A 22,573-nucleotide genomic window follows, 5' to 3' on the forward strand; every position below is an offset into this window, starting at 1 on the left:
TATCGCATACCCGATATCGCATAGCAAAACACGTATCGCATACCTGATGTTTTCTGGCATGATACGAAATATAACCTCATTTAGCTTGAATATCTGAAAAATTCATTTTGGAAAATTATCAAAATACTTCTTTCCTTTTCAGGCGGCGAATTAGGTGTTAAGGAGGAATATGTAGAATTTGGAAAAGACCCGTTCGTTACGAATATTTTGCCATAGATCATGGACAGCTCAAAAGTCAATGTTTTCTATCTGGACGAAGGCAATTATATCTTCTCAGCTAGTCTTCCTGGTGCGTGCAGGGAGTTATATGAAAATATAACAGGTTGTTGTTCAAACTATTCTCAAGATGTCACTGGAGTGCTTCTGTCAGATGCGATTCGATACAGTATAGAAACCAAAGGATGCATTCTGAATAAAAGATTAGAAGAAAAAGCAAGTTTTAGAAATATGGCATAAAGGACATTACAGTCCAGTTCATAATCATGGAAATGCAAATGCCATCATTATTTTTTTTTTGGTTCAATACATTTCATGATTTACAATAAACACGTATGTGCTACAGATTCTAAGCCTCTGAAAGAGTTTGATGCAATGAAAGGTGATATCACGTGGGTCGATCGTAACTGGTACCAGACACATAAACTGGTAAAAAAGAGCAACGATTTTTGCGCTACTATTCAATGTTATAACTACGACCCGGACGACAAAACGCATAGGCCGTACTTTGATTACATCAGCAATAACGAAAACATGGCGGAAGTCATGCCTGATTCAGACTTTGGATTTCGTGAAATGCATGAAAATATTGTGATGGAATACAAAAGTCGCTCTTTTAAGTTAGCATGAAAGCATTTCCTAAAATGTATGAGACATTGTTTCTTGTTTAACCTATTACAAAACGTTTATGAAAATTAAACAAGTATTGTTTAGATGCTAACGAACAAATGTACCCTACCAAGTATTCCTTAAATAGCACATTTGGTTGTTCCCTTTTTTTAATAAGATATTTAAAACACTTTATGAGCAAAGATTTCATAATATAATTTTTTTTTAGAATACCCCAAAACCTCAGCAACATACAGCACAATATGTGCGACCATAGAATTAATCAATATTAATAAATTATTTGATAGTAAAACATCTTGTGTTGTATACATGGCTTTCCTGACGTGTTATGCAGGTCTGGATGCATTACTATGAAAGTTACTGTACTGTTTTGGTGAAGTGCCGAATTGACCATGTTGTCCTATTTGTATCATTTCACTCCCTAATCTCTTTTATCCCTCGATATTTGTCAAAACTGAAGCACGTTGTTTTTTCTATTTGAAGTTTAATCCACCACTAGAGTAAGTTTACCCTTTATATTTGTGCTCATTTTTTATATCGTTGTGCATATTGTTGAACTATACATTTTATGCAAACTGATTTGTGATTATTGGTGCTCACTTACGCACGACATGAAAAAATATTGCTGTTGTGAATTTACAGTACCGTTTGTATTTTTTATGTATGCATTTGCCCCTTAAATTCCATCCATTGTTTGTCAATCCCACATACTAGGGTTCGATTGTGTGTTTTAGCGATGTAGACAAGGATCACGCTCGAATCTTCTAGAACTACAGTACCGCACAGTTTTAACGTATGTAATTTTTCATCGTGCACGATATGAAAACTACAGTCAATGACATATGCAACCTGTCATTTTTATTGCATATATAGATACTTCCGTGTAACCTTTTTCTGATATATTGATGTTGTTTTTCGAAGTGCAGTGTACAAGAGTTACTTGTATTGAACTATGTAACCATTTTCTTTGTGAATGTACTACTTTTGACATTTATTGACTCAATAGTATGCTTATGTTTGTTCTTTTGTATTTTCAGTTTTTAACCCTCTCCGGAGGTCTATACCAATAAACAGTTGAACTCTCAACGACTTATCAGTACAGTTACTATAAATATATGGTTTCTTTATACTTTTAACTGAAATAAAGGAGATAATTGCCAACTTCTAATTAAGAAAATGTCACTTCCGGTCTCATATGATACCTTTATTCACACTTAATTCCAAAATTATCTGGTTTATATTTACTTTTACCAGTAAAAAAAGAGATAATTGGATACTTCCGGTCTCATATGGTAGATTTATTCACATTGATTCCAAAAATATATAGTTTGTTCATATTCATGTCTGTAATAAAGGAGATAATATGGTTTCTAAATTCACTTCCGGTTTCAAATGGAATATGAAAAAGGATTTTGTTGTTAATTTTTTTTTTTTTTGGGGGGGGGGGGAGTATGGAGGATATAAACTAACAGAAAAATAAGTCATTAGGGAGATTACTCTTACATTACAAAGTCTTCGTCTTAACAAGATTAGACAAGAAGCGCAATAACGTTACTGTTCGATATAGTAATATCCAAAATATTTAAGCGACATCTGTCGAAACAACTTCTTAGCGCGAGAAAATGGTTTGGCGGAAGAAGAAGATTTTTGTTTAATTTAAAAAAATACAATAGGTCTTTCCACAGAAATGTGGGAAGACCTTAATATTATTCTGAGTAAGAAAATCACATAAAATATTAAGGAGAAAAATATATTTCAACTTGCCATATCAATGTTATTTCGTAAGGAAACCGCATAAAATAATTTCCTAATTTTTAAAATAAAAATAGGTGGAAAATTACCTTAAGATATATACTTTTATTTGTAAATCAGTCATTCACTTTACACATAAGTTGCAATATTTTGCTGGTAGTTCCTGATTTGAAAAAGTACCATAACTGATAAACTGTTAAACGTAGTTCAAACCACGTTATAGCCTTTTGTGTAGATAGTGTTAAGCAAATGTCAACCAACCAATCATTGCTATTTAATTCTCATTTGCCATCAGTTTTGAAGAGCAATCAATAAATACTGACGTACTACAAAATACTCGTCGAAACAAATTAAATCTGAATGTAATGAATACTCATTCTGGACCAAAATGCTACTAATTATGAGGGTATATTGAATAGGGATAGAAATTTTTCCTAGCAACAGGCCACCTACGGACCCCTCTTAGAGTTATTAACGTGCCGAAAGCATGGTACTCTTTCTAAACATTGTATTTAACGTCTGACTGGACGTGCCTGCGTACATCCTGCACAGCCAACCGGAGGTCCTATTTTGGCATGGGTGACCATATTTCCATGCCCCAGTCAACCTTGGGGATAACTCCTGTAAAGAGTGTACTAACTTTATCTGCAGAATTTGACTTGTTTGTACGACTTGTAAATGTTTTTTGTTATTAAATTTTCTATTGATCTCTTATAGTATTTAAGATAAAAGGTAAAGTATCACAAATTGGTTAATGTCGTTATTATAGGGCAGGAGTCCACTAACGATTTTAATCCGGTGACTTATTTATCAGTTATCATGTCTTGCTGATAATGTTTGCTTTTCAAAAACGTCTTTCATCTATTAAAGTTTTCAAGATAATAGGCAAAACACTAACTATTAGTAAAAATATTCAATAAAGAGTAATAACTCCAATAACGAGTTGACTGAAGAATTCAGCCTTTAGTTTAAAAATAAGGAGATGATTGCCAATGAGGCAACTTTGTACCAAGGTTCATAAATCTAGTCTGGCAAATCATTTTATGTAAGCAAGACTTTTATCTATCAATAGTAGTGTGTAAGATAGCTCTTTTATTGCTGTTCTCCATCTCAAGTCACAATCAGGCCTTCAACAAGGAGCTAAAAATAATTCTCATTTCACTGCAAGTTTAAAGATTCTTTTTGATAATGATGTAGTTTTTTAACACTCAGTTTATTGCTATCATGCTGCAGGACATATGTTGTTTTCTCTAATTTATAAACCTCATCAAAACAAAATATCCAACACTTTATTATAAAACCGGATTGCCGACAGACAAACGAATGTCAATGCAATATAACAGGCATTTAAACTTTTTGATGAATGGACAATTTTTATTTGAACTACTTGTGATGATTAAAGATATTTAAACATTTTATTTGACTACACACTCTAGATTTAAATATAGAATTAGTTTTTACCGTCATACCTCCTTACTTATGAATAAACCTTTTTTGTTCAATATTATTTGTAGTTTAAAACAATGCAAATACGACTGTTCGTACTATATACTGACTTCAACCGTATTTTACTGACAAACAATCTAAAAGAAATGAGCTACGTATCAGTATTTATTAATGCTGTTGTTGTAGCACTGATGGCTATGTACGTGTATGAATATGAACGAAGAATGGGAGAAATATCAGCTAGACATAATCGAACAGGTAATGAGAAGTAAAACAGTTCTCGAAAAAAATAAAGAAATTTTACGACTTAAAACATACACAGTGATCTACAGAATAATTTTCTTAAATAAACTGAGAAGATACCAAGTCAAAATTAAATGCTTTTTTATGTTTAAAAAATGTAACGCTATAATTACTCATCGATTTATAAATGAAATATTGCAACTATCGACATACAGGTAACTACTTTTAACATGACACTAACAGTACATATACCACTGGTGGTAAGCGGATGGTCGTACGACCATCCGGAGATGGGAGACAACTCTAGGGATAAGTTTTTCTTTTCCGATTTTAGTGCAGTAAAAGGTTCATTTGAAACAAACCGCTTGTCTCGTACATACTATTCGGCAGCCCGGTGATATTTAAACCAAATTTGATGCATTAAAACATTTCAATTTTCGTAAAATAGGCATTCAAAAATTCAAGCATGATGGTCGTAACTTTAAATGCGTGATGGTCGTAACTTCAACTATAGTATTTTGGATGATGGTCGTAACCGACACGAGTTGTTCGTAACTATGAAAGATGACCGTAACTCGAGTATTTAGACACACTTTTATTAATGTATTATAATCGTAAAGGTAATAGACTCAGATGTAATATATGATTTGCTACAAACAATATTATTTGTTACTCTGGTAAAGATATGCAGAAATTAAGCTAAAGAATTATTTAAAAGCATACACATTTCTGATGGATTTCAAACGCTCATCATTTAGAAGCAACAGTGAAAACTAATCAACTCGCATTAAGCCAAAAAGTATGGTAGGGTTGAGAATTAATATATTTTTTACTGTACGTTAAGGCATGAAATTATTAAATGCACGTGTATTCCCTGATATTTGTTTGTTTTTTTTTTTTATTTACGACTTTTTTTTATATCTGCAATCATGTCGGCAGATGGAATTATTAAACGTACAATTCTGAACAATCATCTTTAAATCATTTATTGCAGTTCTTATAAGTCTTTGAGTTTTTGTTTACTCCTTGACTTTAAATTGTTATTGTCTTATACACCTTTATTGGCCTTCAAATATTCGTCTTTGGTCGTTCATGAGGAAAAAGAATCCACAAATGCACTTCTGAGTCAGGGTTGAGTTCAATATCATAGCTGCTACGTAGTGCTACGTAGATTTTGACGATTGAACATGTAGCTATAGACAAGTTGTTACATAGATATTGATAGCAGCTACGTAGCCGCTACGATATTGAACTCAACCCAGGATTTTACTACGTGTTGTCGTTATTTTTTATCGATTACATAACGATTATATATTGCTGTATAGCATTGATATTAGTACTAAGTATTGGTACGGAATGTAAACTGAATCCATGGTGTCGCAATGAACATGGTGTTTACCTCGAAAGTAGGAATATTGTTGATATATATTTTACACTGCTACATGCACTGAATTTAAGAGTAAAATAAAATACTAGTTTGTAGCCAGGCTTAAGCTTGTAGCCAGGATAATGTTACAAGGACTTAGGTCAAACTAAATGTACTGCGGCAACTATTACATACAAATCCCGGTATGCAGGTTCAAAATCATGTGTAAGTTATATGTTTACATTGTATGAATAGCTACAAGCTACTCATGGACTTCGTCATTGGACATTACTGTGCACCTGATTATCAGCTTGATTTCACCAAACAACAATATGACGTCTAAGCATCCAGGCTAAAAATAAAGCGTATATTCTTTAACTCATGTACGGACCTGCGAACTCGCGCGTATGCTCTAGTCTCGATAACGACTTCAGAACCTATCAATATTTTAAGCTTATTTTGACTCCTTATTAATGCTCCTCGACTTAATTTATCATTCTTAAAGTGAAGATTTTAAAAAAATCAACCAGTAGGTACATCCTCAAAAAGTTTACGTTTTTAATAGATGCGAATTCCAAACGGGAAAAAAATCAGGATACTGTTATTTCATGCGATGTCCAATTTGTTAAAAATGCCTTTTCTCATTTATTTTGTAATTAAAACAATTATTTGATACATTTTGTGCTTTTTATTTCTAACTAAGAATTATCATAACCAGAGCTGTTTTTTTTTTTAAATTAATTCTCCACTTTTGAGAAATTTACATTGTTAATGAAATTAACCGCTTACATTAACTCAACTATTTGCCTCTTAGTTAATTTTTTACATTATATTTTCAGAATATATGACTGTTCATTTCATTTTGTATAATTTCGTTCGATTCGTTCCAATTTTCTTCTTTACATGTACATGTATCCCTCTCTCCATTTAGTTTTTATTATTTGGTGAAAACAACTTCACTAATAAATAATATGATATATGATATATTCATATAACAAAAGACACGTTTAGAACTCTTGACTGGCTCGGTTCAAGACATTTGAAAAAATTGAAATTTTAAATCGAATTTTAATCAAAATTCCCCAAAACTAATATTTGAAAACTTTAAAAAATTTTGAAATGATAAGTGTTACACGCATTGAAATTGCTTTATGTTACATTGTTTGTAAAAAAATGAAAAAAAAACATCAGAAATACATCATATAAAATACTAGTATGCATATAATAAAAGACATGTTTAAAACTCTTGACTTGCCTTATTCGGTCTTATTCAAAACAGAGTTACGACCATCACAAATTTACGTTACGACCATCCTCAATATTTTTGTTTTTTTTTAGTTACGACCATCATGCTTGAATTTTTGAATGACTATTTTACGAAAATTGGAATGTTTTAATGCATCAAATTTGGTTTTAATATCACCGGGCTGCCGAATAGTATGTACGAGACGAGCGGTTTGGTTCAAATGAACCTTTTAGTGCACGAAAATCGGACAAGAAAAACTTATCCATAGAGTTGTCTCCCATCTCCGGATGGTCGTAACTTTTAGTTACGACCATCCGCTTACCACCAGTGATATACTGAACTGACATAAGACAAACACAGACAATACATCAATCTAAAATACACTAAAAATAAACCAACCATTTTCATTTCCTGTTAAATAATACAAGACTAACAAAGACTAGAGAAGAAAAGAAAACGATGCAAAATTCAATTTATTCACTTCGTTATAATATATGTTCGTTATAATGATTGTAAATGTATAGTATTTTTTTAGTTCTCGCGTTGGAACGGAAACTATCAACCACAGAAGATGAAATTAAAGACATCAAGAAAATTTTATCAACAAAAGCAGGAATAGAAAAATTGGGAAGGATAGAAAACCACCTACTCAAATCACAGGAAAAAGGTTAGAGCTTTTAAGTAGAAAAATCAGATATATTTTCGGTATTCATGTCCTTGTGATATGATCGAAGAAAGTAAAATATTTTAATTCTGGAAAATCAGTCTTTGTGAACATTAATGTTTTTAAAGCAAATTGGTTTTATAATTACATTTATTTATAATCAATATCGATATTTTCACCAAAAATGGTATAAAACAATCGCTTTTATCTTCGAATGTTTATCTTTGCAGGGTCTCAGACTTCCAAAATTACTTTAATAGCCAAGCCAATAAGGACAGATTTCAGACGTAAATTTGTTTTTAAATAAACGGAACTTTTAAATATAGACTTTGCTTCCCATTCAATTATCATATATATTTGTGACGATCTGCTTTATGTCGAGAACTCTTAAATCTTTACAGAACGGTTGTTCTTGTATCGGTCAAACTCTCTTGAAATCTACAAACTTACTTGTCATCGTTATAATCTGTTTAATTGTTGCATATGACCAAGAAAAGACCGATTATATCAATAGAAAGTGAAATCAAATTGTGAAAATTGTTTGCTGGTTAGTTTTCTTAATGGTTTCAATTTATTTTTGCAGACACTATGCATTTTTTGCCAATTGATGATTGATAGGCAAAACATATGTTTACCTAGCGTCAGGTGACAAATATTTTAATTACTATTCCCAAACTGTATCATAATCAACACTAGAATTGCCCACCTTGTCATGTTGTTACAGTTTTGAGGTTGTGATTTAAATATCTTAATTGCTAGCTCATTTAGGGAAATACTGCTTTGGGATATTACTCCCATGTCCATATATTTGTGAATAGAATGACAGCAACAGTATATTGGATGTATGGAGGCTACTTCAAGATAAGCAGATGTTGATGTTAGGGTTGCTACTTTGTATAGATGATATGAATTCTTTTTAATTACTGCCAAAAAAAAAGGAAAATTTAGATCATTATCATTAGATAAAGATATTGAACATTAAACACGCGTTTTGTCTAAAAAAAAAAGACTCATTAGTGTTGCTCGTATCGAAAAGGATAAAAACGCCAAATGAAATGAGACCAATTTTTAAAAAATCCCGAACAAAAACATTGTTCTTTTAGTGTGTGGTATCGGAAATAACGATACGATACCTATTATATTTGTTGTTTAGTAGTTACGTAAATAAAAACATAAGCTACACGTTTCCTTTTTTTAGGGGTGACATATATCAGATGGGGTAATACACAATGCCATGGATCCAAGACTGAAACAGTATATTCAGGTTAGTTACCAATATATAAAATTGAGAAAGGAAATGGTGAATATGTCAAAGCGACAACCAACCGACCATAGAGCAAACAACAGCCGAATGCAACCAATGGGTCTTCAATGTAGCGAGAATTCCCGCACCCGTATGTGTCCTTCAGCTGGCCCCTAAAAATATGCATAATAGTACAGTGATAATGGACGTCATACTAAACTCCGAATTATACACATGAAACTAAAATTTAAAATCATACAAGACTAACAAAGGCCAGAGGCTCCTGACTTGATGATATGCATGTTATAATTATTATCCTTGCGTCGATTATTTGTTTTGTTTGCAGTTAGTTTAATACTGTTATTGGGTTCCTGTATTGTTTAAAGTTCAATCAAAACAGATGTTTACTTGCGTTTTGCTTTATCCCGTTTTCATCAAGAAAAATGTTATCATTATGTATGATCCTATGTGAACAGCAAATATCATTTACTTAGTGAAGATGCAGTTTAAGAAAAAGAAATGTCTTAAGATTATGTGCTCCGTATCAATTATTTAATATATCTTGCTTGTTCAGGTAGGATTTTAAAGTTTAGTCAGCAACCTGTAATGACGAATATGTCAGCTCGTGACAATATGCAAACTACGGATCCACAAAAAGTTGTAACACATGTTTTTAAACATGCAGATTGCCTGCTACTCTCTGTACAGAGCCCTCTTTTGATTTAAAATATGTTGCACAAATTGAAACTTACAAATGCCTTCCATGGGAACTTCCTAAACCGAAAATAATGATTGATATCCCTCAATATCAAAACAAAACAGAAAAGAAACAAACCCTCTTTTAACTCAACACCCTTTTGCTCAAATTAAGGCAAATCAATCAGATTTTCAACTTTTTATACAGATGGAGCAAAGGATGGTAACCTAGTGGCATCTGTTGCTGTTTGTGGAGGCAAAGCGGCGACTCTCAGTTTGTCATCTGCCGCATCCATATTTACTGATAAAGAAATAGCAATAATTTTGACTTTGAAATTAATTAGTATACTACTCCAGACAAACTCAAATTTGTAATAAAATCTGATTCACATTCATGCTTACAAGATATTCAAAATACTAAAATTAAAAACCCATTAATTCTCAAGATTTAATTTGCAATGAGGAATATCAAAATTATTCAAAAAAGATAGTAAATAATATATAGGTTCCATTGATGGAATCCATTGAAACACGTTTGTGGAACAGATATCAAAAACTGCACCAATTAACCCTTAATCTAAATCTGATATAGCATATACTGATTTTTAATCTAATATTAGAGAATCAATTGAAAATGAATGGAGTTAAATAGATGATAATAAATTACATGAAATTAAACTTAAATGAGGTGGAACGATTAAATAATTTGATATGTAGAAAAGATCAGTGTGTTATTTCTAAATTGTTTAAAAATTTGAACTACCTCTTCACTCGGTATAGCCTATTTGCGCTCATGCGACGTAAAGAAAAACCCCAATCAATCATTTACACACAACATAAATAATCAATTATGCAAGACTTTGATACCCAACATTTTAATATCACTCCCTATGAGCTCTTTTATGGCCTTAAAACACAAATATTTCCCCATTGGTTGCAATAAAATTGAGAATGAAAATAGGGAATGTATCAAAGAGACAACAACCTGACCATAGAAAAACAACAGCAGAAGGTCACCAACAGGTCTTCAATGTAACGAGAAATTTCCGCTACCAGAGGCGTCCCTCAGCTGGCCCCTAAACAAATATATACTAGTTCAGTCATTATAAACGCCATACTAATTTTCAAATTGTACACAAGAAACTAAAATTTAAAAAAATACAAGACGAGCAAAGACTAGAGGCTCCTGACTTGGGACAGGCGCAAAAATGCGGCGATATTAAACATATTTATGGGATCTCAACCTTCACCCTATACCTCTAGCCAATGCAGAAAAGTACACGCATAACAATACGCAAATTATAATTCAGTCCAAAAGAAGTCCGAGTCTGATGTCAGACGATGTAACCAAAGAAAATAAACAGAATGACAATAATACATAAATAACATCTGACTACAAGCAGTAAAGTGACATGCCAGCTCCAAACTTCAATTGCACCGATTTAAAGATTATGTCTCCATCATATGAATATCAGGCACAATCCTTCCCGTGAGGGGTTTAGTATCATACCATCATAACATATTTGAGAAGAACAAAACCCGTGTCATGCCAACAACTGGTTTTTAAATAAATGTTTAGTTCCGATGCAAAGACCCTATAAGTGAATCAATATTAACGACAACATATGCTATCTTAAATGACCACGAACAAAGTGAATTAATTGTGGTCTGAGGCCTAATCCTGAACATATCTCTACCATGATATCATGTATTGTTCAGGCTATTTCCAAACTCGTGCATTTTCCTGTGCTTTCCAGAGAATGTCTCATTGCTTATTTAATCACATTATACTCCATAGTAAGATTGTTTAATGGCGTTCTTTACGCCGATTGATCGCAGTGGTAGCCCATTCATTAAGTGGAATTTCTAAGTGGTATTTTTAGTCTACTAGTAAATAAAATAAAAGCAATAATTCAACAGGTATATTTCTCTACAGGTCAAGTAGGTGGTGGCCTCTACACACACAGCGGAGGAAGTGTGAACTACATATGTTTACCTAATAACCCGGATGCCACACAGCCGCTAAAACAACATTCTCATTATGCTTTTCTATATGGAGGAGAATACGAAATATTTGACTTTAACCAACCCCAAGGAATAAGATCTGGTATTGCTCAACAAGACGTCGCTTGTGCAGCATGTTTAGTTAAAGGAAAAATGTCATCAATAATGATACCAGGTAAAATATTAAAGGTATAAAAACACTAATGAATAGCCATGTAAATGTTTAAATCTGCATAGCTAAGTATTCATTGATGTTTTGTATTTAATTAGTTTAAATAAAGTTACACTTATTTCATGTATAGAAATATTCTTTATCCCGGCTAATGTTGAAAAATTAAACACGCGTTCGATATCTATCTTCTTCATTAAAGTTTTATTTTGCATGTGGCTTTGATGTATGCAACACGCAAAAAAAATCTTTTACTTCGTATTCATATCATGGTTATACAATGATCCAATGTTCCGCTTTTGTTTTATACCAAACTATTTTACTTATAACAGCTATGTGAAAATATTAATTTGTGAAAAATATCTTAAACTTTCTGACTTAGTCCTTGATAGTGCTTCTATACACAAAAGCTTATGTTGTCTGCTCTAAGGTAGGGTTGTTGTCTCTTTGACACATTACCAATTTCTATTCTCAATTTCATTAAGACTGATTCGTTCCACTAAACCCCAATCTTATACAGGTAAAACAATGACTGATATAAATATGTTTAACCTATAATATGTAATCAACCAGATCTTAAACAAATCTAAAAACAGAAGTTCGCTAGCTATTTATATCTAAAGTATGTTCATATTAGGTTATATAACCTTCGATAGTCTTTGGAGTTCATCCCGATAAACTAAATAAAATGGCATCTGATTAAAATTCAACCGAAAAGTTGAAACATATAATCGAGCTTATGCATTGTAAATTGTTCAGTTTAGACTTTCTATAAATTAGTTAAAGTATGTTGTAAAACAAAGATGATAATTTGAGTCAGATAAAAAAAAAAACATGCATTTGACCGTTAGTACAAGCCACTAGAATAAAATAAAACCTAACCAAAGAATTGAGATTATCCATTTAATTGTGCAAATATTTCAGGAAGAAAAACTTGTTACAATGGATGGACAAAAGAGTACGATGGACTTTTAATGGCTGGACATCCAAGTCATAAGGCTGGATCAGAATACGCATGTGTAGACAGTTCAACTGAAGTTATAGCCGGTGGATCTAGTGACCAAAATGGAATTTTATTTTATCCTGTAAAAACAGTGTGTGGGTCATTGAAATGTCCACCATATACAGCAGACACAGACGTTCCATGTGTGGTCTGTTCAAAATAGCAAATTCAAGTGTCTATCGAGTGTGATAAGCGACAAATAACTTTTAATATTTGCGATATTTAACTATTATGTGTGAACACTGAACATGTTAAAGAGAGCATATTAATTATCTGAAATCAATATCAATGTTTTAAGAATATTGAAACAAGAAGCGCTATTGTTAAATAATTTAGTTTTTATGTTTTTGAAGTGGCATTAAGGTGGTACCTAACACTTTGACTTAAATTAATTTGGCTCGTTTATTTTTCATAAAATTTGGCAAAATGTAAACGCTGACCCTTTGACTAAAATTAAAATAATAAAATAAATTTGAACCAACCACTTTATCAGAAAAAATTGGTTTGTATATACAACAGTTTGACAAACACTGTTTTTTTTTACTGAGAAGATTTATATTTCCCTCAATACAACGTGATTAAAAGGTTTGGCCGATTTTAAAGAGTTATCTCCCTGCAATGTAAGGTACCACTTTAATTCGTCATTTCATTTTTTCTTTTAATGTTATCTCCTTTGATTTTACCTTGCTTTGGATTGAATACGCGATCATCCATACTTGAAACGTTCACGTTTTTACGACACCACGAAGGCAGTCATTCCATATTTTATCATTATGAGAAGTTTTATTTGTTTTTATATCTGCACAAATGAGTTTACTTGCAGCCGTTTTATATGTCAGTTTGTGTATGTTATTCGTATAACATTGAGTATGATGTCGATCTTCGAAATCAAAACCTTAACCAAAAACTTACTTGCACTTCTTTCAGCTTTCTCATCTTGACAACATTAAAAGTTTATGGTGTGAAGAGCGTCAATTGGAAATGAACTAGTATATACGAAATACAATTGTATTTTGATTTCCTTTACCGGCATGACAAATAACCAACATGACCAACACAATATGATAGATAAGTATGCCGTTTATACCTAAAATGTTAGTTTTTCTAATTTTTTTTCTCCAAGATACTGATCTTCTGCAACATCATTTTTCGTACAGACAGTTTTCCCATTCATACAGTATCTCGTTCATTTAATATGTCACAATGCAATGATCCCCCAGGGTGACTGGGATATAGAAGTATTGTCACTTTGTCTTCTCCCGACCGGCAGTAAAGCCCTTGCCGAAGTGGGGCGTCCGTTTGACTGTGCGGGATGTATCAAGTTCGCAGTCACGTCCAGTCAGAAGGGAGACCTGAAATCCGATGCCTCGTGTGAAGAGAGTGTCACGCTCTTTGCACGTTAAGAACCCTTGTAACAACTCTTTGAGGGCTCCGTAGGTGGCCTGTTACAAGGCCAAATTTCTGTCCCTATCCTTTTCCGGTGGCAGCCCAAATTTCTCCGACCATCATCCCAGATGGCCTCTATTGTATCAACCTACCTATTGTATTTATTGTGAACTTGTTATTTGCCACTGGACGTTAAGCAACCAACAATCAATCAATCACAATGCAATGTTATTGCAATGTATGTTACAACTATAATACTGTTTTCAATGATTGCCCTTATGCCGATTAATATATCGGGTCAAGCGGTGTTCCTCATTAATAAAAAGGAGGTCTTTTTATCTGAACAAGCAAACGAAAGTAATACACTAATTGAATTAATATAATTAATTGATCAACAGGTCAAGTTGGCGGTGGACACTATTCGCACTCAGGGGCAAGTGTGAACTATATATGTTTACCTAATGACCCAGACGTGGCACAGCCTCTGAAATCACATGATAGTTACGCTTATTTGCATGGAGCAGAATATGAAGTATTTGACTATAACACACCACAAGGAATCAGGTCTGGTATTGGTCAACATGACGTCGCTTGTGCAGCATGCCTAGCTAAAGAAAAAACATCATCAATCATGAAACCAGGTTAGCTTCTTTGACAAAGCTAATTGTTTTAAATATGTCACAATGTATTTTTATTTTAAATGTTTACCTAGTTGATAGCTTTATAATCCTGGTACCTTTGATAACTATTTGCATGCTTTTATCATAATTTCCATATTAGAAATATGCTGACAAGAACGTCATTAAACTGAGAGTACATATTATAAGCTTGTTTTTGTTTGTTTTCCACCATGTCGCACATCAATATTCTAGAAATATCTTAACCTTAAACTTTTTAATTTTTTTTCATTTTTCAAAATTATCGTCAATGATTGCTTGTTGAGATGAAACAGGGTATTTTTCATATTCAAATACAGTTTACCAAACTTTTGGTTAAACGAATGTTGAGACCCTGGTTCATTTTCCTACAATCTAAAGCAAAACGAATGCACATCAAATACAGAAAGCATGCATTTCCTGTTTTCCAAGAAAGGACGGAAATTGATTTCAGGAAGAAGCTAGGCTGTTTTAAATGGTTGTTGACGTCCTTGAATGTTTCAAATCACAAATTCAATTGTTGGAAGGAACCAAATAAAGTATGTGTCGCCTCCCCTCTTTTTTTAGAGCTTCTTTAAATTAAAAATTGTTTATAGTCTCAGATGTGGACAGATGGGACACTTAAATTTGGACGATGTATGATAAGGGTACTGTTGGTCCACTCTCGGAACCTGTTTATATTTATACCATCAATTAGCCCTTGGGCAGGTACTTAAAAAAATACCAACTTTTATTTGTTCCCGTGACTTTTGGTTGCCTAAAATCAATTTCTAAAATCAAACTTGCATTATCTGATATGTAATTAATGGGTTCCACGTGAGTCGCAATTTAATAGAACTATCACTGGGTTATTCATGTCGTACCATCTACTTGTTATATAATATGTTAAAAGTAAAACCAAATGGTCAAATTATCCACTTTATTGATCAAAATATTTCAGGAAGGAAAACTTGTTACAATGGATGGACAAAAGAATACGAAGGAATTTTAATGGCAGGATACCACAGTCATGCTGCTGCATCAGAATTCGCTTGTGAAGACAGAGATGCTGAAGCTAAAGCAGGTGGATCTAAAGACGAAAATGGAATTTTATTTTATCCTGTAAAAACACAGTGCGGGTCTCTAAATTGTCCGCCATATAAACATGACACAGAAGTATTGTGTGTTATTTGCTCAAAATAGCGATGGAAAGATATTGTATTGGTTCAAAGATGTTAGCAAATCAGATAAACATTACATATTAATGGTCCACCTTAGGCAAATATGATCAAACAATTCACTTGGAAACTGTCTCAAAAGAAGGCATTTATTTTAACATATAGACACTGAAAAGTTTTTCATTTAAACATACAGAGCTTTTACGGATCAATTTTATATTAGTGTATCTGATACAAAACCTTTTGAATTACTAGTATTAAATGATATTTTACAATGCTTCAAACTATATTATAGTACTATGAGGGTAAATATTAAAATACTAAAATACACGATTTATGGAATGATTGATGTTTACTTCCCCATGGCAAATATTTCATGCAAGTTCAAGCCAATAACAGATAAAAAATAAATTCAATTTGTTGGTGTTATATTTAAAGACCGAGGTCGGGTAACTTTTGACTCCTGTTGGGAATTCAGGGTCTGTTAAAAAGACGTATTTTTGCCTTTCAACAAGCCACATACAGAATACTGTTTTGCACTGGTTCATAACTTAATATAACATAGCACTCTCCCCTACTTGGCACAGGATTTAATGACCCATTCTGATCAGACGCAGCGGTGTACTTATCGTCCCGGACTACTAAAAAGACGCCAATATGTGGCACGAATGAAGACAAATAACTACCATACTTCTATTCCTCAGTCACCTTTGGAGGTTTAGCAGAAAAAAGTAGTCTGCTTGCCAACACTAGATACAAAATAGTCTGATTGTTTTCGTTCTTCACTGGAATATTAAATCATGCTGATGTTCACCAGTTAGGAATAGAAGGAGGTTTGTCTGTGGTCTAACGTGACTTACATCAACGCGATTAAAACAAAATGCTATCATGACTTTAATGAATGTTTTTATTTGTTTATGGCAGAGAAGACGTCTGTTTTATCTGTGAATGTTTCATTACAATGAAATTGTCGAAATAAAATACAAACTCATAGTTAGGTATGTTTTTACCTAGGACCTATCAACTAAGAATTACTTACATTCTGCATAGCTGAGAGGTTAAAGGAGCAGGCAAGGGTTCCTTATACAAAATATATAACGACTAAAATTGATCGTAAGTTATACTGTTCATGAATTCAGAGTACGTTACTCGGCAGAATTGTTTTCATGAAATGAGTCGAAGAATGTTAGCCCGAGGAGAAGGATGACAATCAGCTCTAACACCCTCTCATTTATGTGCTATGGATTTCATTATACTGAAGGTTCTTTCATTTGTAAATAAAAATTAATATAAATAATATCTAACTATGATGACATTTCGTTAAAAATGCTACAATTATTGTAAGAAGTGTGTGTGTACACTCTTGTATTGTTAGTGAACTTATCTTCTCAAATATATTATATAACATTGGAATTGTTCACTCCCACATAAGTCTCTTCTGATTATATTGCCTGGTTTTTCTGAGTTGACTCATTCTTTTCATACTTTTTAAGAAATGACTGTAATATTTTGTCTGTCTTTGGAGAAATAACATAAAAAATGTGGTGTACCCTGAATATCCCGCGCGTAGCCTGAAATTTAAAAGTGTGCACCACAGTTTTGTTTATGTTATTTCGAATAGACAGAAAAACATATTACAATCATTTCTTATGATTTTATTATGAATTGCATTTTAAACCGTAGTAAACCATGAAAAAACCTTGATGACGTCACGGTCACATGACCAAATTATTTCTAAGAGCTTATTCAGAAAACAACCTCAGCCAATCAAAAGACACGGTACAGCCAAAATTAAACCATACAAGTATAAAATGGCAATATTTTCATTACTTTTTCTCGTTTTATTTTCTTTATGGGATCATGGGGAAAGCAACATGGGAGTTTGCGTATTTGTATTTTATTGATTAGATAAATACTTAACTTTGTCATAATCATATGACAATAGTTATGGTACCAGACGTCTGAATAGTGTTTGCAGAACAGTAGATATATATACATGCCACGTTCACTGTGTATACTTTAATCATGATAATGAACTTATTGATATCAACGATCATATTTTGGAATAAGAAATGTCTCTCGGCATCTTTTTCATTATCGAAAAAAAAAATGGTTTGGATATTCACAAGACAACAATCGTATTACATTCTAAGTAATTGAAATTCAAACAAGGAAGTCAGATAAAAGATACCGATGTGGGAATAATCGTTTTATTAAATTGCACCATAACATCAACACAAACGAGGAATGGATATACATTATATTTATATCATGTACCTATAGTTTTGCTCGAAATCTACCTCAGACATGAATTTCGTGATTTATTAAAGATAAAATTGAGAAAGGAAATGGGGAATGTGTCAAAGCGACTAACCCGAACGTAGTGCAGACAGCAGCCGAAGGCCTTTAATGCAGCGTGAAACGCTCGCGTCCGGAGGTGTCATTCATCTGGCCCCTTAAGGTGGTATGGGAGTCTAAAATAAAAATTATAGAATTTGTTCAAACTTTGCTCAAACGTAGTATTTATTGATATATGTTGAAATATATAATAAAAATGATAGGTCACCGCGCATTTTCTCAAGATACAGGACGCGACAAAATGACTCATTTTGTAAGGATTATACAGAAAAAAACACCACTTTGTTTTTAGAAACTAAACGAAATGATAGAATTGTTAAATACTTAAGGAAATGATAGCTTTCAGACAATGCTTTGAGAATTTCAAAAGAAAAGGTAGGATCACCGTGAGTTTTTTCCGGCTAAAATACAAAATAGGAAAATTCCATGTAGAATCCTTTAGAAAATGCAATATTCTAGAGTTACCTCCCCTTAAAATGGCAATTTAAAAAAAAAATAAAAAAAAACAAACAAAAATAATATAAATTTGCAAAAATATTAATATTTATAAGTTATGATCTTATAAATTGGTTCTTTTAAATAGAAAATCTTGACCTTCGGTTCACTGTTTTTTAAAATCCAAGATGGAGAAAGACACCCATACCACCTTAACAAATATGTATACTTCTACAGTGATAATGGACGACATAATTAAATTCTAATTATACACAATTATAGACGGTTTAACCTTTTTAAAACCAATCCTTATTGATATAGGGGATTTACATGTAAAAATTTATAACTATTTGGAATATAGACTATTGACATTCTGATTTTAACATTGGAATTCCGGAATACTTTCTTGTACTGCAATGTATGTATCTGGAACTATTCATTAATGAATATTTTCTATGAAATTTAAATAAGTTTATCATAATAAATGATCAAAGGCATAATGCCAATTCGCCGTTCAGAAACTATTGAGTTCTGGGTAAAATTTTCAAGAATATAAATTAAAACGATGTAATTGTTTGGACACGTCTAAAACAATTGAAATTTATTCAATTATATGGTACGAACAATAATATTACCTATCGTACTGATACCCTGGTTTTGTTTACACCAGTTCCAATTCCAAAGTTTTATTTTATTATTTACTCGAATGCACAGTATAATAGCTTCATGTGTTCATATAGATATACGATGTGATATGAGTGTCAACGAGACAACTCTTCATCCAAGGAACAATGAGTAAAAGTAAACCATTATAGGTCAAAGTACGGTCTTCAACACATAGAATTGGCTAACACCGAACAGCACACGGTTTCTATCATCGATGGTTGTGTTTGTGATAACGACGAGGACAACGTCGATGACTGTTAATTGGTTTAAACAATATTATTGAAAAAAGACCAGGGTTGCATTAAATATCGTAGCGGCTAAATAAGGCTATGTATATTTATGACTATTGAAAGTGTGTCTAGCCTAGCTACTACCTAGATATTGATAGCAACTAGGGTAGCTACTCGTTCAGTTGACAAAAATCTACTTAGAACTTCGTAGCCGCTACGATTTTGAACGGAACTCTGTTCTGTTGAAGATATAATCGCTTATCTTTACAAATTAACAGTCCTCAAGTAGCATGTCTCGTTAATCTGATGCGCAAGCCGACCTTTCTTAAAAAAAATATATCCAAAACGATATTACCAGACCTGAAATAAGACATTAATCTGTCGGTGTTAATTTTCACGCAGTCTATAGAAGTAAATTGGAGCTTGTGAAAATGTATAACATTGATTATCATTAATTTTAAACACATTATTACTTGTTAAGTATCCCGACCGTACGCGTATGGTCGGACCATATGAGTATATACTCATACGGTCTCATGATCGTATGCGTAGGTCGGACCATATAAGTATATACTCAATATGGCCGAACATACAGAAGAACGTTTACTTCTACAAGACGACTCGATACCTGATAAAAACAGTGATGGTGCAAACAGATCACCTTCTGATAGGGACTTACATGACACGTTCTCTCTATTCAAGTTGTACATGGACGGGAAAATGGATAGTCTTGAATCCAAGTTGGTACGTGAACAAGACGCGATGTCCAAGAAGATAAAAGAGGAAGTCTCTATCAAGTTCAAGCACGAAGGATACCAAATTCAATTTAAGTTTAACGAAGAAATTGTGAATGATCTTAATAAGCTCTACACGTCAATACCGTCAACAGAGGTACAAAGTATTCGTGTTGTTCTGGATTTACTGGATAAAGTTAAAGGCCGTAATAAGCTTATACGGATAGCTGATTCTTCACCTGCAGGATGGTCAACCGTCCGTGAGTATGAGTCCAATGATATTGCTTCTGACAGTGAAGATGAGAAGAAAATTCGCCAGGCGGAGGGCCGAGCTATGCGCACGATGACATACAAGACAAAAGGGCGTCCCGCTCCATATTTCAACAAACCCAGATTGCCACCAGCCGACACTTATGAAACTTATGAAACTTATGAAACACGACGGGTGCCGCATGTGGAGCAGGATCTGCCTACCCTTCCGGAGCACCTGAGATCACCCCTAGTTTTTGGTGGGGTTCGTGTTGTTTATTCTTTAGTTTTCTATGTTGTGTCATGTGTACTATTGTTTTTCTGTTTGTCTTTTTCATTTTTAGCCATGGCGTTGTCAGTTTGTTTTAGATTTACGAGTTTGACTGTCCCTTTGGTGTCTTTCGTCCCTCTTTTATGCTAATCCTACCTACAATCAACAATTTTAGAGGCAGCCCTTTCGTAACAGCGCCGCACTGCGTGAGCCGTGCCAATGGGACATGTGCTTCTATTGTAAGCAGTTCGGGCATTGGAGAAAAAATTGCCCCCTCAAATCTGGATCCGTTGGTGCCAGATCGTCTAGAGTTGCCAATCACAAGTAAATCTGCAGTTGCAACCAGAAATGTAAATGATGAGTATAATTTTACTGATATAGTTTGTTTTGAATGTGAATATGAGTCACAGTATGAATTAGATAATTTCTTAACTCAAATTCATTATTTTGAAGAAATTAGTCATAATTTCATGTCATTTACGGGTGTTAAAGGAAGGTTAGCCAAGCATGTAAAATTTTGGGAAAGTATTGGAGCAAATTCCTTTGTTATTGATACAATAAGTAACGGTTATGTCATTCCATTTATTGACCCGCCGGTAAAAATGTTTTTTCAAGAATAACAAATCGGCAGTGATGAACGAATCATTTGTCAATCAGACTGTTTCTTCCAACAGGTTGTGTTGTTGAACTACCATTTCAACCTCATGTTGTCAATCCCTTAAGCGTAGCGATTCAAAAATCTGGCAAAAAACGGCTTATACTTGACTTATCTGTTTTAAATAAATCAATCAAAAGAGACAAAATAAAATTTGGAGATTGGAAGATAGAAGTTCAGTATTTTCAGAGAGATTCGTACATGTTTAAATTTGATTTAAGTTCTGGATATTTTCATTTGAACATTTGTCCGCAGCAACAAACCTTTTTAGGTTTCAGATGGAACAATAAATTTTATTGTTTTACAGTTTTAGTATTTGGTATATGTACGGGCCCATATATATTTACAAAATGTCTGAGACCTATGGTAAAGTATTGGCGTGAAAACGGTATAGATGTTGTATTGTACCTTGATGATGGTTTTGGTATGTGTACAGATAAATCTAAGTGTATAGAAGATTCGAATTTTGTAAAGAAATCTTTAGAAGGCGCCGTTTTTCTCATAAATGAAGGAAAGTCAATTTTTTCCCCTGTACAGTCATTAGAATGGCTTGGTATTGTTTGGAATGCTAGCGAATTTAGTCTCGTTATCCCAGACAGACGTGTAAATGATTTGCGTGTATCGCTTGTATCAGTTATTGGCAGATTTCCTAATATAACTGCTAGGACCTTAGCTCAGGTTGTAGGTTGAATTATTTCCATGGCTCCAGTCATTGGCAATGAAGCTAGACTTATGACAAAATTTTGTTATATGGCTATAGAGTGTAGAACAGAATGGGACAAATGGCTGTTATTTCCATGTCCGTACAAAGTCTTATCAGAACTGCATTTTTGGATAAAAAACATAAATAGTTTAAACATGAAGTTGTTGGGTCATTACTCAAAGTCACATGTTGTAATTTACTCTGATGCCAGTGGTAAAGGGGCAGGTGCATATTCAGTAGAATTTGACAAGAAAATTTGTCATGAAACGTGGGATTTTTCTGAAGCTCAAGAAAGTTCGACATGGAGGGAGTTGAAGGCTATAGAGCTAGCCTTGATATCTTTCAAAAATGTTTTTGAAGGCAAAACGTTAAAATGGTACACAGATAATCAGAAC

The 22,573-nt window shown here is 33.2% G+C and overlaps 2 protein-coding genes across 2 annotated transcripts; both read left to right on the forward strand.

Moving 5' to 3' along the window:
* The first annotated feature begins 8,797 nt into the window (after nucleotides 1-8,797).
* On the forward strand, nucleotides 8,798-15,923 carry LOC139493998 (uncharacterized). Its single transcript, XM_071282165.1, has 5 exons — nucleotides 8,798-8,827; nucleotides 11,423-11,681; nucleotides 12,600-12,821; nucleotides 14,463-14,705; nucleotides 15,613-15,923. The coding sequence occupies exons 1-5, from the start codon at nucleotides 8,798-8,800 to the stop codon at nucleotides 15,900-15,902; spliced, it is 1,044 nt and encodes a 347-aa protein (XP_071138266.1). The 3' UTR covers nucleotides 15,903-15,923.
* A 4,222-nt stretch (nucleotides 15,924-20,145) lies between these two features.
* Nucleotides 20,146-21,148, forward strand: LOC139493999 (uncharacterized). Its single transcript, XM_071282167.1, has 3 exons — nucleotides 20,146-20,324; nucleotides 20,526-20,745; nucleotides 20,996-21,148. The coding sequence occupies exons 1-3, from the start codon at nucleotides 20,146-20,148 to the stop codon at nucleotides 21,146-21,148; spliced, it is 552 nt and encodes a 183-aa protein (XP_071138268.1).
* The last annotated feature ends 1,425 nt before the right edge of the window (nucleotides 21,149-22,573 follow it).

The sequence above is a fragment of the Mytilus edulis genome, chromosome 11 (assembly GCF_963676685.1).
Source record: "Mytilus edulis chromosome 11, xbMytEdul2.2, whole genome shotgun sequence".
NCBI classification, from domain to species: domain Eukaryota; kingdom Metazoa; phylum Mollusca; class Bivalvia; order Mytilida; family Mytilidae; genus Mytilus; species Mytilus edulis.